This window comes from Globicephala melas, chromosome 3 (assembly GCF_963455315.2).
Source record: "Globicephala melas chromosome 3, mGloMel1.2, whole genome shotgun sequence".
NCBI lineage: Eukaryota > Metazoa > Chordata > Mammalia > Artiodactyla > Delphinidae > Globicephala > Globicephala melas.
The window spans coordinates 123,050,635-123,069,970 of NC_083316.1; the positions used below are offsets into that span (position 1 = coordinate 123,050,635).

Sequence of the window (19,336 nt, forward strand, 5' to 3'; positions counted from 1 at the left end):
CCAGGCTTCTTTCCCCAAGTTCATACCCTTCCATAATTTCCAGTTGGTCTTTGGATCAAGACCAAACTCCATCATTCACAACACAGAACATGCAGGGTCACAGCACTCGTAGCCTCAGTCTCCTCCAAACTCCTTGGTCTCTGTGCTCCAGCCACACTGGCCTTCCTTCAGGACCTCACATTCACCATGTCCCTCTGGTGACAAGACCTTGAAAACATGCTCTCCCCTTTGCAGGGAAGATTCTCTCTCTTATTCTGCCTAGTTAAGTTTTACTCATCCTTCAGATCTCAGCTCAAGTGACACTTCTTCAGGGAAAGTGTCCTGGTCTTCCTATGCATTACAAACCCCTGTTAGACCTTGCCCTAGTTCCATGTCCTCTCCATTGCAGCATTTGCCACAGTTTATATTCATTTGATTAGTTTACTTGTCTTCCATCAGGGCATGAACCACATTTATTTTTACCACCAGTGAACACATTTCCCAGCCAATATTTGACATATAACAGATATATTCTTTAAGTGTATTTTTAAATAAATGAAAAAATAAATTAATGATGTCTCTTGAAAGGAGGTTCACTGACTAATGAATTTGCTCCTAACATTTTCAGGTAAGTGACGTTCCCACGTATCAACAATAGGATTCCGATAGGGCTTTCAGGCACACCTTTGAATTTATTTGTCTCCCATTTGCTTTCCCTACTAACTGTGCTATTGCAGACACTTGTGGAGACAAAGGCCCTGGTCATCTTGGCCCATCTTTTCTCCCAGCTTTCTGCCAGTGAAGAAACAATGACTCAGAAAACTAACAGGCCAGACTCTAACAACAGTGATGATTTCACCACCAGCGATTTCTCTATTAGATTTATAAAATTGAGTCAAAATGAAGGAATTGTCCTGGGGCACAAGTACCAAAGACAAATAATGAATTCAGAAACACAAATCAGAACAACACTGACAACTGTACATTACAGGCAAGCCCCAGAAAAGGTGATACAGGTTGAAAGAATCAACCAGCCTGGTGTTACCACTGGTGAGACCTGGACAAACATTCTGTCACAGCAAGTACAGGGAACGTCCATTAGGTGGCTACCAGGCACATGCTGCTCGATATCTTTAATCCTTACAAGAAACATGAAAAGGCAACATTATTTACTTCCATTTCACAGTTGAGAAAACAGACACTCAGAGGATAAATAACTTGAAGTCATGTTAGGAACTCTGGTTTATCAGATTACAAAGCCAAAGTCTTTTCCAACTAAATATCTCATCTCACCAGTCCTCCATCAGTATCTTCACCTGGCCAGGTTTCTTTCCCGGCAGAATTGTTGTAATAATTATCTCCATGTGATAATAATACATGCAGAGTGCCTGGAGCCCGGTTGGCTTTTATTTAAACATTATGTGCTGTCCTTCCTATTTCTTACCCACTGTCAAATTCCTTATGGATTTTTATTAGAAACTCCTGAAAACGGGGTTACCGTTCCCCGTGAGGTGATTTTATATGTGGAGACTCAAGAGGGGGACCTACTTCACAAAGCACCTCTCATTTAATTTCACACCAGCACCACCAGGTTTTATTATATTGCCGTTTGAGGGCTTCCCTGGTGGCGCAGTGGTTGAGAGTCCGCCTGCCGACGCAGGGGACACGGGTTTGTGCCCCGGTCCGGGAGGCACAGCAGGATTAGCCATTTTCACAAGAGACACCAATGTCAGAAGAGAACTAGAGCCTAGTCCAGACGACTGACCCAGGATTTTTTCCGTCACCACATCATACGAAAGCGCACAAGGCAGGAGTCGATTTCAGGGGCTTCCACTAATACGAATCATATTAATAATAACAACAGCTAACTCTTAAATTGCACGGGTACCACACTACTCACTTTGTATGAATGATCACGTTTACTCACCAAAGCAACTCTTTGGTATGTGCATCATTTTCATCCTCCTTTTTATAGATGTCAAAACTAAAGCCCCCCCAGACTGAATAACTTTCTCTATATTAGGCAGATGGTTTAGCCAATACTTGAATAAAACATCTTGAAGCAAACTCATAGATACCATGAAGCCGACAAATGCACAGTAGAGGCCCACTGAATGTTTAAGAGGATGACACTGACCTTGAATCTTCCCAGGACAGCCACTTCTCTGCCAGACATCTTGACCAAAAGCAACCTCTTCTCAGCGGCAGGATCTTAGTCCGTCATTTTTCAAAGGGATCCACAAGTGATCAACCTCTTTCTCCCAGGGCTCCTCCCTTGACCTCTGAAGACGTTCCTCAGTCATGGCTGTTGTTTATCACAGGCTCTGACCTCTGACTGCTCCTAAGATTCATCTGGGGGAAATTTAAAAACCAGGATTCCTGGGGCCGACTTCCAGAGAGTCTGGGGCGGAGACAGCCCCATGCCTTTGCCACAGCTGATTCTCATGCACGGCCAGGGCTAAAACCTACTGTTAGGGTTGTGTGCCTATGCCTTTCTCTCTCCTTTAGTTTCTTAAAATAGGGATGAATCTTTTCAGTTTCCACGTGCTGAGAACAGTGCCTGAATATTGTGGGCAGTGGTATGGGGCAGCTAAGAGCCTGGTTGCTGGAGGTCAGGCAGTCTGGGTGCAAACCCTGATCTACCACATATTAGCTGTGTGGTTTTGAGTAAGTTACTATGTAATTCGATGCCTTGTTCCCTCATCTGTAAACTGAGAATACGCACCAATACTTGTGATGTTTTTGTGAGATTTATGTGAGGTAGGAACTATAAAGTATTTAAGGTAGAGTCTGGCATATAACAAAACCCACAAACAATGCTAGCTATGTAGATAGGCAAAAAATTCAATCCACATGGAACCTTAATGCCTATATGTGACAGCTGCGGAAGTGCAGTGTGGGATGCAAAAAATAATAACATTAAGTCCAGTTCACTGAATATCCACAGGCATCATGCAAGGTGTTTACCAACATTATTTTTTCACCTTCCTGATAATACTTGGACGTGTTATTATTAGAGAAGGAAATATACCAGTTAAGTAACTGAAGGTCACCCAGCTGGTAATTATCAGTTCTGAGATTGGAACTCAGGTTCATCTGATTTCAGAGCTCACTCTTTCCACCTTATCACTAAGACTTCATATAAATGCATTCATTCAATCAATAAGCATCTATGCCATGCTTACCATGTGCTAGAAACTCTTCTAAGTACTGGAGACACAGAAATGAACAAAACAGAGAACGCCTTTGCTTTCATGTAGCTTATATTCTATAGCATGACAAGACTGGTGACAAATAAGTAAATGGATATATAACATGTCAGGTAAAGGTAAGTGCTATGGAGTAAAAATAAAGCAGGGTAAAGGTAACTGGGGACTGTGTGTTTGTGTATACGTGTGTGTGAGAGAGAGGGATTTTTTTTTCCATCTGGCTACATCGTAACCTTTTTTTCTTTTTTATTGAAGTATAATTTATGTACAGTATGTTACAGGTGCACAATATATTGATTCACAATTTTTAAAGGTTATACTCCATTTATAGGTATTATAAAATATTGGCTATAGTCCTGTATTGTACAGTATATCCTTGTACATTATTTTATTTTTTATTTTTCTATTTATATCTTTTTGTAGCTTATTTATATATAGTAGTTTGTACCTACCCCTATATTGCCCCTCTCGCCTTCTCTCTCCCTACTGGTAACCACTAGTTTGTTCTCTCTATCTGTGAGTCTGTTTCTTTTTTGTTATGTTCATTAGTTTGTTGTATTTTTTTAGATTTCACACATACGTGATATCATACAGTATTTGTCTTTCTCTGTCTGACTTATTTCACTTAGTATAATACCCTCCGAGTCCATTCATGTTGTTGCAGATAGCAAGATTTCATTCCTTTTTATGGCTTAGTATTCAATTATGTGTATATGTACCACATCTTCTTTAGCCACTTATCTGTTGATGGACACTTAGACTGCTTCCATAGCTTGGCCATTGTAGATAGTGCTGCTGTGAACACTGGGGTGAGGCATTTTATTTTAGATAGGAAGGCCAGGAAAGGCCTCTGATAAAGAAACATTTGAGTGATGGATGTGATAAGATGTGATTGGATTCTGGATAATTTTTAGGAGTTTAAGCCCAAGAGGATTTATTGTAGAATTAGAAGGATGTGAGAGATAGAAGGAAATCAAAGACAACTCCAAGGTTTTTGGCTTGAGCAATTAGGTTCTCATTTACTGAGCTGGAGAAAAACGCTGGACCAACAGGTTTTTCTTGAGAGGAAATCAGTAGCTCTGTTTTGAAATCTCTGTTGGACGTCCAAGTGGAAATATTGGGTAGGCAGTTAGATGTACAAGTCTGCATTTTAGGGAGAGGTTGAAGCTAGAGATATTAACTGAATAGATGATACTTAAGAGCATGAGATCACCTAGGAGCAAGCATAGATTAAGGAGAAGACTGAGCCCTGGGCTCCAATATTTACAGGTTGGGAAGATGATAAGGAACAAGCAGGGGAGTCTGAGAAGGACTAGCCGTGAGGGAGAGGGAAACAGAGAGAAAGTATGGGCCTTGAGGCCAAGACAAGAAATCCTCTCAAGAAGGAAGCACTGGGCTTCCCTGGTGGCGCAGTGGTTGAGAGTCCGCCTGCCGATGCAGGGGACACGGGTTCATGCCCCGGTCTGGGAAGATCCCACGTGCCGCGGAGCGGCTGGGCCCGTGAGCCATGGCCGCTGAGCCTGCACGTCCGGAGCCTGTGCTCCGCAACGGGACAGGCCACAACAGTGAGAGGCCACAATAGTGAGAGGCCCGCATACCGCAAAAAAAAAAAAAAAAAAAAGAAGGAAGCACTGATCATCTGTGCCTACACTGCTAAGAGCTGTAGTAGCGGGGACCTGGCAAAGGATATTGGATTCATCAATGAGGTGGCCACCGGTGACTCTCACAAGAGCCATTTTGGTGGAGGGATGGAAAGAGCAGACTGGAGGAAAAGACAGGGTAACTGTGTATAGAGGACCCTTTCAAGGCATTTTTTTGAAAAGGGGAGCGGGGAATGAGGCAGCGACTGGAGGGGCATGCAGGATCAGGACATGACTACCTAAAGTGAGATGATTTGCAGTATGTTTGTGGACCGCCACAAGAGATCCTGGGGAGAGGAAAGACTTGGTGATAGCAGAGGGGGAGGGGCCGAGTGCAGGAGTGAGGGGCTTGAGTAGGGGTCAGAGCTGGGATCCAGCTCACAGCGGGGAGGGCTGGCTGGCTCGCTGGCCTTAGATGAAAGCAGGGACAGTTCATCTATTGTATGTAAAAATGGAAAGCAAATTTTAAATGTAAAGCAGTGTCAAACAGTGTAAGATTCTGTCTCACTTAATCCTTACCATAACCCCTTCAGGTGATGTAATAAAATTTTGTTACAGAGAATCATAATGTGCATTTGGGAAAGACTTTCAACGTAGGTGTGTATTTGTAACAATGAGAAAATGAGTAGTCAGGGAACACTGCGCGTAGAAGTGCATTTGGACGCGGGCCCAAAGTGGGTTGGTTCTAAATACGTGAAAGAGACTGCGAAGAGAAAGCCAAAAACATGAAATATAAGAATTCCATAAATACATAAAAAGACACAAAATAGAGCAACACCCTTTCTTAGCCATGAACCTTGGAACCGAACTACAAGGATTCTAATCCTAGCCCTTGCACTTAATAGCTGTGTGACCTTGGACAAGTTACCTAACTTCTCTGTGTTCTGGTTTCCTCATGTTTAACACATGAGGACGGTAACAGTACCTACCTCATAGGATTGTTGTGAGGAATACGCAGACGCACCTGTACCTTTATCCATGTACACACACAGTGGAATTGTGCCTAGCAAATGGAAAACACTGCAAGGTTTACTTCTAAAAGTAAAGAGCTAGAAAAATGTGTATTTTTTTCCTCTGTGTGTATGTGGAGACTTCCAGCAGCTCTACTTTTGGGTGTCATTGGAAGATATTTTGCTTAAGAAAGTTTCCTCCTCTTAAAGGAACATTGTTGAAAGGAGACAGGTAAGTTATTCATTCACTCTGCCGTTCAGTCCTTCATTTAAGAAGAATTTCGTGAGCATCTACTCAGTCAAGCTCTGTACAAACCAGGTTTCAGAGACTTAAGATGAAGAGGGTAGGATCCCCGTGCCCAAGCTGCTCCGGGCCACCGGGAGACAGACATGGACATAGACTGTTTCAGTGTAAACCTGAAGGCTATTCTCACACTGATCCTCAGAAGGAAATGTGCGATGTGGGGGCAAGAGCACTGAGTTGTGCTTTAGACGGTTTGGACTTGAGTCTTGACTCTGCCACTTTCCTAACCATGGCTCTGGGCAAGCTGGTGTGTGTCAGTTTCCTCATGTATAACGTGCAGATAACGGTGTCGGACGCAAGAGGCTGTGTGAGGGGCCAGTGCCTTCAGCACATAGCCAGTGATCCACAGGCTTTGTGGTACTACGACTGCTCCTCTCTCACTTCTTCTTCTCACTGTTACTGTGGTTTACGTGACTCAAAATAACACCTCCATCTTTGGAGTTGTTGAGGAAGTCTTTCTGGAAAGACTTGACTGAAACTGAGTTTTAAAGGATGAACAGGGTTTGCAGCGTGGAACCATGACCAGACAACTCAGGGACGGGATATGGCATGTGGCAAAGCACATTACCCTTTAGGAAAAGAAAGTACCTCTGCTCATTTGTAAGATAACCCCAGTAAAGACCCTCCCATGTCAGGTGCCAAATGAGGTCCATCGGAGAACATTAGGCAAGGTTCCTCATACCTCACTGGTCTCTCATTCCTGTGGATCTCCCCATCCCCTCTGTCCTGTCTAGAACGGTTCCTTTTTGACTGTGATTGGGATTTTGTTCCTCTAGTCCTGAAGCCATTTTGCTGAATGAATCCTTTCCTGTCGGGGGATGGAGTTATGTACGCACTTAATGAGGTCCACAGAGAAGGGAATACAGTCGTTATCGTCTCAAAACCCTATTTCTGCTGTTTGTGCATCAGCGTTATTTAGCTGTCCTTTTTTTCTGGTTGTGTCTTCTTATTTCAGGTTAAAGTAGAGCATGGTAATAAAAGCAGATCCCTCCAGCATGGTCACCAAAAGCTCCCCAACCCACAATATTTAAAACAACTAGCATTCACATAAGAGTTACATATTGGTGATTTACCCTATGTACAATGTGTTTCTATAGATAATGCACTTAGGTAATGCCTTAGTTGTCATAAATACAAGTGCAGTCTGGTTATCATCATCATCATCATCACCACCACCACCCTGCGTATGGCATTCTGAATGTATTTCTTTGCATGTTTTACAGATGAGGACACTTCGGCTCAGAGAGGTAAAGGAACTACCCAACATCACCCAGTTAGCCTATGGTAGAGATAGGATTCGAAGCCCAGGATCTTCCTGTGTTGAGAATACAAAGTGAAGGCAAAGCTGAGAGGACCATGCTAGTCTTCTCAGTAGGACGGTTCCATCCCCGTAGCAGCCCAGGAATTGCTAAAGCTCTTAGGATTGTTCTATAATGACTCTTCAGGGGAGGATGTGGGTCATTTGGATTTATTTGATTTTCACAGGGACAGACACAAGTTATCCATTCTTGACTTTTTCAATGCAATAAAATATGAAGTTCCCAGCCATAACTTTTCCAGAATAGACTACAGAGGGACATGATTGCTAACAATATAAAAACACAAACCCAGATTCATTCTGACATCTTTTTCTCCACAAACTCTAAATAAGCGTAACAAGTTTCTAGTGACACTGTGATGTGCTTGAGGAAACCACTTGGTTGCTTAAGACAATATAGTGAATAACACAGACTTGAATATCTAAGAAAGCGCATGGTGTGTGGGACTCACACATGATGGCATCTTTCATGTAGCAAGATTTATGAAGAACTTTAATTATCGCATTTAATTCTTAACGTCCTGGGAGTAGGTCTTTTCATTTCTATTTTAGAGATGAAGTTGGGCATAGAGCAATTAAGGGACTTGGCCCTGGCTGCTTGGTATTTAACTCCTGCCTTTACTACTGTGCCCCTGCACCTCATCCCTGATTTTAATGTTTGCCAGATGCTATCTTCCTGGAACATCGTCTTCCATAGGTTTACAACAAAGTCAGAGACAAGCCTCCCCACTCCCACCCCTAAATCTGATGATAGTTGGTGATTCAGAGATTGTTTGCTTTGACATGAATAAAATGGGGTTTCCGTTTTGATGGAATAAATCAGGTAAATTTGATTAAAAACACAGTTCAAGAAAGTTCTTGTGTTGGTGGTGTTTCGTCTGTATTAGGTAGGGTCTTTACTTTGATTCATATACAAAACAGCAACTGAATAGACCAAGTGTTTGGGTTCTCAAAGTTTTAGCTGGGAGGGGATGTCAGGGGACCAATCAGAAACGACTGAGGCAGCTTCCCATATGAGTTTAAGTCTTTGCATTTGGAAAGTTCCTCTGGAAATTTCTATCCATGTTACTCCTTATTTCTCCCCAACACATGTAGGGACTGGCTAAGTTTCTCTCTATGAAGGAAGAAAGATTTCTCAATGGGCCACCTCCTTTAGCCCCTAATAAAATTTTAAAGAAAATATCCAATTTTTAAAAAATCTATGAAATATCAACGTCTATAGAAAATACCATCCTCAGTTTCAATTCAAGGGTGATTCCAAACTTCTACTCCCTCTTCTTGGGGGGTACTGATTAAAAAGCACCTTGTGGTATAATACATGCTTCTCTCATTTTATATACACAGCCCCCAGTCCCAGGCTCCTCCTGTGAGGATGAGAAACGAGGGTGGGTTTTCAGAACAGGCTGTTCACCAGCTCAGTTCCGGCAGAGTGTGTCTGGACCTGAGGCGGAGTTGTCGTTCCTCACCATCCTTAGCCCTCTTCCATCGAGGACCGCTTGTAGGACAGCCCCTAAGGCTGAAAAACAGCCAGCTAGTGGCTTTTCCTGAAATTGCTCTTTTCCAAGGATGTGTCAGGTCAAAATAAACAGGCAAAGCACACATAGAAGATGCACGTCCAGCTAGTCACTCTAGGAACATTGAAACCTGCTGTGCCTAGTTGAAAGGGAATTGCCAGAATGTTTACAAGGCACACACACGTGCACACAGAAACTCCCCCCTCATGTGTGCATATCATGCTAGGTTAGAGGGCAGCAGAGGAGGTGCCTTAAAGGACCAGGAACCGGGGAACTGTTCATACAAGACTCAGCTCACCCTCGCCTTGAGGTATCAACTTAGCACCCCACAAACCACATTTCCAGCAAGCACTGAAATTCAGCTGCGATCTTCCTGTCCTGCACGCCAAGTACAGACCGAGCAAATCAATCCAACAACCAACGCTCCACAGTCATACAGTAATAAGCTCACTCTATTTTGCTAATTGCTTTCTTGGGCATACACCAAGTTATTAAAAGGACAGTGACAAAACAGAGAGCTTGGATAAATGTATGTGGCAGTATCTACAGCAATTTGTCCCCCCTTTAACGTTAGTTCCAGTTACTTGTTTGCATGTGAAGGAGAACAAGGGAAATTGGCAAAATATTTCTAAATTATTTTCTACTCAGTTGTATCAGTTCTGAGATCACCTTTGCAATATTATCCTGCGCTTCAGAAAATACTTTCCTTGGAGAAGACAGACTGATCTTAGAAGCAGATCTAAGTCTGTGAGATACAAGCTTTTGCCGGGCACGACAGTCATCTAGTAGCTACAGAAGGCAGTATCAGCAGAGCCTGTGGGAAGTCAGACACCAGCCCACTTTTTCCCACCCACCCAGATGCTCTCCCTCTCTGGTCTGTACCTTCTGTGTGGCAGCTGGAAGAGAGGATGGTATTCGGAGGTCTGAAGATGTAAGGCAGGTAACGAGAGAAGCATTTCATCTTCCAAAAAAAAAGGAAAAAGAAAAAAAATCTAAATAAAAAACCAGTCTCCTGAATCCATAAGGATTCTCTCGGCCCTTAAAGCTGACTACATCACCCACATGTTTATGGAGGCTCGCTCCCAGTGCTGCAAAGCTGGGGAGCCCAAGGAATAACTGGAGATGGGTCCCATTTTGCCATCAGCGCCAGGAAGCACTGCCTTACATTTCTGCATGCAGCTCAAACTCAGAAGCCCCCAAGCAAGCCGGGATATAGCCTCTTCATTGGCTGCAGCTCCTCCGAGCAGGATTTGCTGAGTAAGTCAGTCTTGCCTGTAAACACACGCTGAAATGCCCTGCCTGAAACCTCTCCCTTTTCCCGTGTGGTCAGTTTCTTTTAGCAATAGAAATCCAGCAAGATATGGGAGTCGCGAGGATAAGTGACCATCTCTTATTTAGCTGAAAGATCAGATGAAACAAAGACAGCATAGTGTTCCGCCCTGGAGAGAGATGGCTGTTAAAAGAGCCACCCGTAATGCCATGGGTCTCAGGAATATTAAAGTACAGTGCAATGAAATGGGTCTCTGTCCTTGCTTAATCTAGATTGAGTTCTATTTTTTTAATATGAAGCCCAAACAATAGGACCATTTATCACTTAGGTGAAGCCAAAAGCTGGGTTGAGTAGTCGGTGACAGAGGGCTAACACAGACAGATCCTGTGCTCCACTACGGCTGTTTTTTCCTGCCAGCACTCACACCAAGGCAATAACTTGGTTCTGAGTTATTTGCTGTACGAATTTAAAGCCACAGCACAAGAATAGAGACTAAACCCAAGTGAACTGGCCCTTCACCAAGCCGTGCACCCTGATGGCATATGACAATATGTAACGAGTAAGTTGATGCAAGGATTATACAACTTTACCAAAACTCTCACTGAGATTGCAAATGAGAGGGCAGGGGAGAGCGGAAGAGGGAGAGGGAGAGGGGGAGGGAGAGGGGGAGGGAGGGGGAGGAGGGAGAGAGGGAGGGAGGGAGGGAGGGAGGGAGGGAGGGAGAGAGAGAGACAGAGAGAGAATGAGAATATTAAAGGAAAGGACCAATTGCCAAATATAAACGATTTGGATTGGGGAATTGGTTTGGTTATGACCCAGGAAATAGTGATAACTTCGGAAACCTTACCACTGGAAGGTGAGCACAAGGCACCAGTTGGAGATTTATAAGTTCTGTCAAACACACTAGTGACTATGATAAAGAGAAATAGATGAATGTTTTTGTGCTGCATTCAGAGGCACGAGGAAATGATTTAAATGGTCCTCAAAGGAAAACCAGTATTCCCCTGAGTGAAATTTTTTAAAATAAGGTTTAATATAAAAGTGTGCCTTGAAATCTGATAGAATAATTTTTGAGCCTTTATGGGCTCTCCTCTTTACAAAACTACTTAACTTAGCATTGGAGAAATGTGTTGGTCCGCCCACAAGAGCAAAGACTTAGAGCCATAAGTAGTTATAGTGTCAGTGCAGGCCAGGATGCAAATCCACTCTTCCACCAACATGCTCTCTCCCTGATTTTTGGATCATTGCAACATGATGACAAACTACTGGTGGGGACAGGACATTTTAGCCCTTTGATAGTCATACAACCCTTCACTTCCTTAGACCCAGAGACCTGGCAAGGTTGGGCCATCCCAAGTAAGTTGCTGCTTAAACAATGCCTAAAAGGTCTGGATTGGTTGCGTGAATAATCTCAAAATCACAACAGAAGAGCAAATCCAGAGGCATCTTCCTGAGAGATACAGAACTTCTAATCCCTGATCAGTAATGAGTCAAGATGGAAGGAGTGTGGGCTTTGGGGTCAAGCTGACACAGTGTGAATCCCAGTGCGTTCACTCATTAGTTGGGTAGATATAAACACAACTTTAACACCCGTGAGACTTCGTTTCTGCATCTATAAAATGGGAACAAGGTTTTCCTCTTGTATTCTTGAATGAAAGGAGATAAGCATACGATGCGCCTGGTACGTTGTAGACACTTGGTAAACTGTCACTGCCAATGCTGTTCTTACTGTCGTTGTTAGCCTTCTCTGAGCTTCTATGGCCACATACCAACCTCAGAGTAGTGCGAGAGCGGGTGGGGTTAAGAGGGTGGTGCTGCCATTAGACAGCTAATGTTGAAGCCTACCTTTGATATTGACTTATTGTGTGATCTTGGGCAACTGACTCAACATCTCTAAGCCTCATTACAGATCTAATAAGGATAATAATAGAATCTTACATGATATCATGAGGGCAAGATAGGATGACTTAGATGAAAGGTTAAACACAGTGCCATTAAAATGCCTGATTTAGTGCCAGGCCTATGGACCCTATCTACCCGTCTGCAGAATGGGCAAGGGACAGGAGGGACAAATTGGAAATCTCCTTGGACAGGTGATTGCCATGCCGATGGTTTGTTCTGCACTATTTGAACTGTTCAACGGGCTTTCACATCCTTTTTTTCCTCTTTGATTCTGAACAATCCCATTTTACAGAAGACAAAACTGGCTGAGAGGATGTAAAAATTTATCCAAAGTCAAACAGCTCCCTGAGGAAATATAGTGTTTTTACACCAGAATCACTTGATGAGCTTGTGAAGAATGCAGATTTCACAGCCCTGAAGCCTATTGATTCAGACTCTCTGGGGACAGACAAGGAATCTGAGTATTTAACAATCCACATGATTCTTTAAAGTTTAAGAACCTCTGGAGTAAGGTATTTCATTTCATGCTTTGGCTTGAAGGGTCAGGGTAACAAACTTTTTTAAATACCCTTCTTGTAGATCATTTGTCTCACCGCGTGTGTCCAACAATTGGTTGCTACCTTAAGTTATATCAGGCATTAGACTGAGTGATGGGGATACAGGATATAAGATACCATCCCTGCTCTAATGCAGTACATTATTACAAGGACTAATAAACTATTATAATACAGCATTAAAGGGGTGACAGCAGGAAGAGGTTCTGAAAAGATTCTTTGGGATTATAGAGTCCCAAAAGCTCAATGTTAAAGACCCATGCTTTTACTCAAGGTCATTCAGGATCACCCAGGGTCACTCAGCATCACCTAGGGCTGCCTAAGGTCATTCCAGAATCACCCAGGGTCACCCAGAATCACTCAGGATCACCCAGTGCCACCCAGGGTAACCCAGAGTCACCCCAGATCACCTAGGGCCACCCAGGGTTACCCAAGGCCACCCAAGATCACCCGGTGTCGGGCAGTTTTGGTCAACCTGCTACACTCGCCTTTACATTCTAAGTGTCTGGTCCACTGGTAAAGGACAGATTGGCCTCCATCTCTGAGGTTTTGTCCAAGTGTGTGGTCTGCAATCCAGTAAGAGAAATAATAATAATATGGTATTTGCCCAGTTGAAAAGAAAAAAGTATCCATGCTTTTGCATTAGGTATTAATTATAAAAAGTTCCTATTAAAAGGCAATTATCTTACTGAAGCCTAGCAAATAAAGAGTTAGCAGTCATTTACTCCATAAGTGGAACTAGACTCTGATATGCCTAATGTCATCACAGATAAGAGCAGGGCTACCAGGAGAGGATGGAATCTTTCTCAGGGGAGGGGAGGCTCCAAGGCAGTGGCAGAGGTGCCTGGAGGGAGGGCCCAAGAGCAGAAAGAGAAAGAGAAATGAGAAGCCTAGAAGGAGGGAAAGATAAAGGTGACCCATTTTAGGTGCCATGCGAGAAGGGCCTGGAGTCTGGCCCAGAGACAAGAAACACCCCAGATGACTTCCACATGCCAGGTTCCGACATCAAATGGCAAAAAAAAAAAAAAAAGTAATTAATTGGGAGATTGTTGAGTGCTGTACTGTGGACCAGGCTGTTCCAAGCTTTCTTTAGACTGACCTCTTGGGAGATCAGAAGCAATCACTTTTGTCCTGCAAAGTCCCAGCCGGACGGAGCCCTTGCCTTGGGGCCAATGAACTTGGGGCCTCCCAGCAGCCCATTCCCATTGGTCCCATTTACGTCGCCTTCTCTCACTGAAGCCCAACTCTTATGGGAAAGTTACCCTGATCATTCTGTTTTAACATGTTTTTACAACCTTCTTTGGGGAAATATCATCATCACAGTCTTTCATTTTGCTAAGAAGTAAACTAAATTCCAGGGGGGAAAAATTAGATTATTTAAGATCAGTCAGGCTGAGACTGCCCAGGTTTTCACTCTCAGGTCAAAACAGAGCAAATTCCTATTCATTCTTCAGATCTTAGATAGAATGTCACATCATCAGAGAGAGGTTTCTTAATGCCTCAGACAGGGTCAAATCCATCTGCTACAGACTCTCAAATACCATCCTCCCCTTTTAAAACACTCATTTATTATTGATCATATTCGTTGAGCATCTATGTATGCCAGGATGCTAAGGAGTCAATAGTAAACAAGACAGATAAAATACCTGCCCTCTCCTTCAGGTATAATTATCGCTCCTAACATACAGGGCTGTGATGAGGATTAAATAAGGTAACTTATGAAAGTGATTAGAATCCTACATGGCACAAAGTAAATGCTATTCGATTACTTTGATCACTGCTATAAAGTGTCTATCTCCCTTGCCAGGCTCTAAGTGGGAGGAGGGTAGGACTTTGACTTTTCTCTCCTGAATCCTAAGTGTGAGGCTCACTGCCTGACACGTAATAGGAATTCAATAAATATGTGCTGGACTGAATTGAGTTGAACTGAACAAGGGGAATTCTGACATAATTGTCATCAATTTCCCCACACTCTCCAGTCAGTGTGTGAAACTCACAATTTGGTACTTTCTGATCTGCAAGGAAAAGTAACCTCTTTTTTTTAGTTCATTCATCCATTGATACAAGATAATATTTTTAGCAGCTTTTAAATTCTAGGCACGCTTCTAGATGTTGGCGATACAGCAGTAAATAATATATTAAGGTTTAGCTCACTGAGTTTACATTTTAGAAGAAGGAGATAGACAATAAACAAGTAAATATTATATCAACAAGGTTATTTCAGGTTGTGAAAAAACGAATAGTGATCCAGCAGTTCCACTTCTAGGTACTCATCCAAAGAAAATGAAACCACGAACTCAAAAAGACATATGCACCCCCATGTTCACTGCGGCATTATTTACCATAGCCAAGATGTGGAAACAACCTAAGTGTCCACCAATGGATGAATGGATAAAGAAGATATGTTTTGTGTGTGTGTGTGTGTGTATGTATATATACACACACACACACACACACACATATACAATGGAATATTATTCATCCATAAAAAGAAGGAAATCTTGTCATTTGTGACTACATGTGTGGAACCTGATGGCATTATGCTAAGTGAACTAAATCAGACAGAAAAAGATAAATACCATATGATCTCACTTATATGTGTAATCTAAAACAAACCAGCAAAAAAACCCCAGCCCAAGCTCACAGATACAGAGAACAGATTGGTGATATTCAGAGGCAGGGTGTGGGAGGCAGGCAAAATGGGTGAAAGTGGTCAAAAGCACAAACGTCCAGTTATAAAATAAACAAGCCATGAAGATGTAATGTAAAGTGTGGTGACTCTAGTTAATAATATTGTATTGCGTATTTGAAAGTCACTAAGAGAGTAGATCTTAAAAGTTCTCATCATAAGAAAAAAATATTGTAGTGATATATGGTGACAGATAACTAGACTTATTTAGGTGATCATTTCACAATATTTACAAATATAGTATCATCATAATGCACACCTGAACCTGTGTCAATTATACCTTAATTTTAAAAATAGTAGACTGAAGAAAATAAAATAGGGGATGTGGTAGAGTGGCTGCTTTCCTTGGATGGTCACGGAAGGCTTCTCTGAGGAGGTGACGTTTCAGCTGAGGGCTGAAAGACAAGGTGCTGGACAAGAAAGGGTTTTGATCCTCTCCTCCATTCTCTGCAGCCTACAATTTACCTTCAGAGATATTTTCTCTTCCAACTCAACTTAATGACTGAAATATTTGATTATTTTAAAGTAATAAAATCAACTAAAATCAATTAAAAATAAAAATACAATATGTGCACCAAAAAAAAAATAAACTAATAAATTGTTTAGCGTTTGATTCACTGCATTACTATAAGTTCGGTGGGGGCAAAGGGTGCACTGTCTTGATCACTGTGGCATCCCCCAGACCTAGCGGAGAAGTCAGTGGAGATTTGATCCACATTTCTGATTGGCAGACTGGACCAGTTGCTGAGTCAGCTGTCTTGGCATGTGACTAAAGCAAGCGAGAGGTAGGCAGCCACAGATAAGACTAAAGAGGATTCTGAAGATGGAGGAGAGGCTCAATTTAGAGCAGATGCTACCATGCAGCAAAGAAAGAAACAATAGTCATTTACAACAGAATATTTTGGTTCTCATTGAAAAGACTATAGAATGAAAAGCATAATAAAGCCAAGCACATTTCCCACCAAATTTTTTATACTAATTCTCATAGTACCTACAAAAAGTAGACAAATAACTTCTCCTAATTTATTGAGATGTTGGAGAAAGTAGCTGATAGATAGATAGATAGATAAATAGATAAGATAGATATACAGAAAGATAAATAGATAAATAGATAGACAGAGAGACAGAGACAGATAGATAGATAGATGATAGATTCTAAACCATAGAAATATGATTTGATTTTAATAGATGATGATAAGAATCGTAATTACAACCACCATCAAATCTGAGTTCTTACTAGGTCCAGCCACTCTACTAACCACTATACCTAGAACTCATTTAATCCTCTTAAAAATTATAATAAAGTAAATGTTATTATTTTATCTGTTTATACATGAGGAAATTTGTGTAGAGATATTAAGTAACTTGCCAAGTGTAAGCAGGTAGAGGAACTAAGATTCTAGTGCACTTTTTGCTCCTACTCCCATGCTGTGTAGATGCTGTGCTGCTTCCTGGGCTCCGTGATCTTGACATTCTCTCCTGTGTAGTCTAGTGTAAGACAGAATACCTAGAATGAGACTAAACTTCTGTGTCTACTTATTTGGAACTTGTGAACATTTGATCAGGGCTGGTCAAGTTTACTTCTGACCTATTTGAAAGAAAGGGTTTGCTAATGACTAGCATAATCATGTGGGAGAAATCTAACCAAATCCATGCACCTACCCATCAATGACCCCAGAGAGTCAATATGCATTGAAAGTTTACTATTTCTAAGACACAGGGCCAAGGGCTGTGGGACTGGGGGGATGGATAAGACACAACGTGTAAAGATGAGTAGGGAGGTAAGAAATAAAGAAATAAATGAAAAATATAAATATCAATATATTAAAAATTACAGAAGGTCCATAAGAGAGTAAGAGATAAGTAAGTGCACAGTAGGAAACTCTCACACCTAACTGGGACATGGGATCAGATTCCAAGAAGACTTCCTGGAGGTGGTGGCATTTGAGATAGGATTTGAAGGACAGGGAGAATTTGAATCTGTAGAGATGTGAGTGGTAAGAACATTCTGATAGGAAGTAATAATTAGAGCAATAGTTTGAAGGTAGGGAACCTCAAGAATTATATGGGGGAATAGTGAGTACTTCTGTTTATTAGTCAGTCTATGGTAAGATGTTTCTTAATGCTACTTTATGAATATGAAAATAATAATATTACGTTAAAAATTTTTTTATAGTTATTCACAACTCAAATTCACTCTTTCCCCTATTTACTCCAAATTCATGGAATTATAAAACATGTTTTAAATATATATAAAGCAGATTCCAACTTCTATGTTTGGGCTATGCACTAATTGGCTTTCATTTGGAAAGAGTGGACTTCAACCTCCCTTTATCCAAGCTGGATAGAGAACAACCCAATTATTCAGTCCGTATTATGTCTCAAAGCCTTTGTAAGAAGAAAGTATTACAATGTAAATCCAGAATGTGTTTCCAGTTCCTCAAAAGGAATTGCCTTGTCTGCTTCTCTCCTGCACAGCTCTGGGTTGTAATTACACCATGAACAGTATGAAAAGGAATCAATATGCTAAGGTAATAACAATATATTTCTTCTGGATTTCTCTGACTACGATATCCATTCCAGCCTTATTCCCCAATACTAGGCAGCACTATTTCCTTTCGGACAGGTGAGAATATTGGAGGATTTTAAGGCAACCCAGCACATGAATCCAGGTGGGGAGATCTTAGTTTTCTGACCCTTAGGCCACACTTTAGAGTTACAAGAAAAGGTATTTGAGTGATCAGGTTTAATGCCTTCTCTGGAAAACACTTTTAACCCAAGTTTTTCCTTGATTCTGAGAGGTCATAATAGTAAATCTTTCAGGAGGCAGCCGGGGAGAGAACGTTCTACCTGTTGCTCTTGAGGTACAGAGCAAGGCTTGCTCATTCAGCCGAGACTTCCCCGGAGAATCCGCACTGCACACACAGCCTGTGAGGAGTTCTGTTTGGTCTGCCGAGTATTTTATGTTTTAATTCAAACTTCATGCCTTTAAATGGTCTGTGCACTCACCAGTCTCTCGGCATCTGGAAAGATTTACACACTTACGTTCCCCTCTGTTTCTGTCTATGGACTTTGCTTTCCAGCAGGGTTCCTCGGCTTCAGCACTATTGACATTCGGGGCTGGATAATTTGTCGGTGGTGGCAGAGAGGCTGGGGTGGGGGCACTGAAGGATGGGGGAGGAGGTCTATGCTGTGCATCGTAGGAGGTTTAGCAGCATCCCTGGCCTCTACCTACTACATGCCAGTATCAAGCCCTCCCTGCCTCAGTCATGACAATTAAAAAAAAAAAAAATGTTTATAGACATTGCTGAATATCCCCTGGAGGGCAAAATCCTATCCCACTCCCTATCCGCACAGTGAGAATCACCGCTTTATAGCAATATGTCTTCTGACACCAGGGCTGGGGTAATGGCCACATTAATTGTACATCAGGCAGCATCATGTGGGCAAGTAACACGCTGAGAGGAGAACTGAGTTCTAACTGGACTTCTTCATATCTTGGAGTCCTCACCTTACTCTCCCACAGATCTGGTGTATAAATCCTATGAAACAATATTCGTAAAAGTGTTTTGACAATTTGAAAATATAATGTTGTCGCCATTTGGTCTAACTTGGGTCTTTAGGCAGCCACTGGTACTGGCACATTGAAAAATGGCAGCTCTATTCTGTGATAAATTATTTAAGTTTGAAGGAATCCCATCCACCAATTTTACTGACAGGGCATTGAACTAGTAATAAGAAACATCACTCTTGCCACTAGGATGAATTTTCTTAGAGTCTTCTGTCTTGTTGGGCTTTGCCGATTGGAAAGCTGGTGGTCATGCATTCATGCATGCGTTTATTCAATAATATTTGTTCAGTAGCATGATGTGCCAGGCCCTGTGCTGGGTGTTAGGGCTGCTTATACAACTTGTAGTTGTAGTGGACACATTATATATGGCCCTGCCTTCATGGAGATTATGATCTAGCAGAGGAAACACGCAAGGAGTAAGGAAATCATAATGCAT

General features: G+C 42.0%; 1 protein-coding gene and 1 long non-coding RNA gene across 5 annotated transcripts in view; one reads left to right on the plus strand and one right to left on the minus strand.

Annotated features, from left to right (window-relative positions):
* PPP2R2B (protein phosphatase 2 regulatory subunit Bbeta) overlaps positions 1 to 19,336 on the minus strand; it is a 455,567-nt gene that overhangs the window by 421,241 nt on the left and 14,990 nt on the right. Inside the window, exon 1 of one of the 4 annotated variants that reach the window (XM_060296400.1) lies at positions 9,797 to 10,173. The exons of 2 other annotated variants lie outside the window; for them this stretch is intronic. In XM_060296400.1, coding sequence (XP_060152383.1) covers positions 9,797 to 9,870 — 74 coding nt within the window. In that variant the 5' untranslated portion in view covers positions 9,871 to 10,173. Of the gene's footprint in view, positions 1 to 9,796; positions 10,174 to 19,336 lie in introns of those variants that run through there. One more of the 4 variants, XM_060296402.1, reaches the window with a different exon arrangement.
* Positions 9,490 to 19,336, plus strand: part of LOC132597110 (uncharacterized) — a 36,160-nt gene continuing 26,313 nt past the window's right edge. The window contains exon 1 of the long non-coding RNA XR_009563472.2: positions 9,490 to 10,171. This is a non-coding gene — a long non-coding RNA (uncharacterized lncRNA). The remainder of the gene's footprint in view (positions 10,172 to 19,336) is intronic.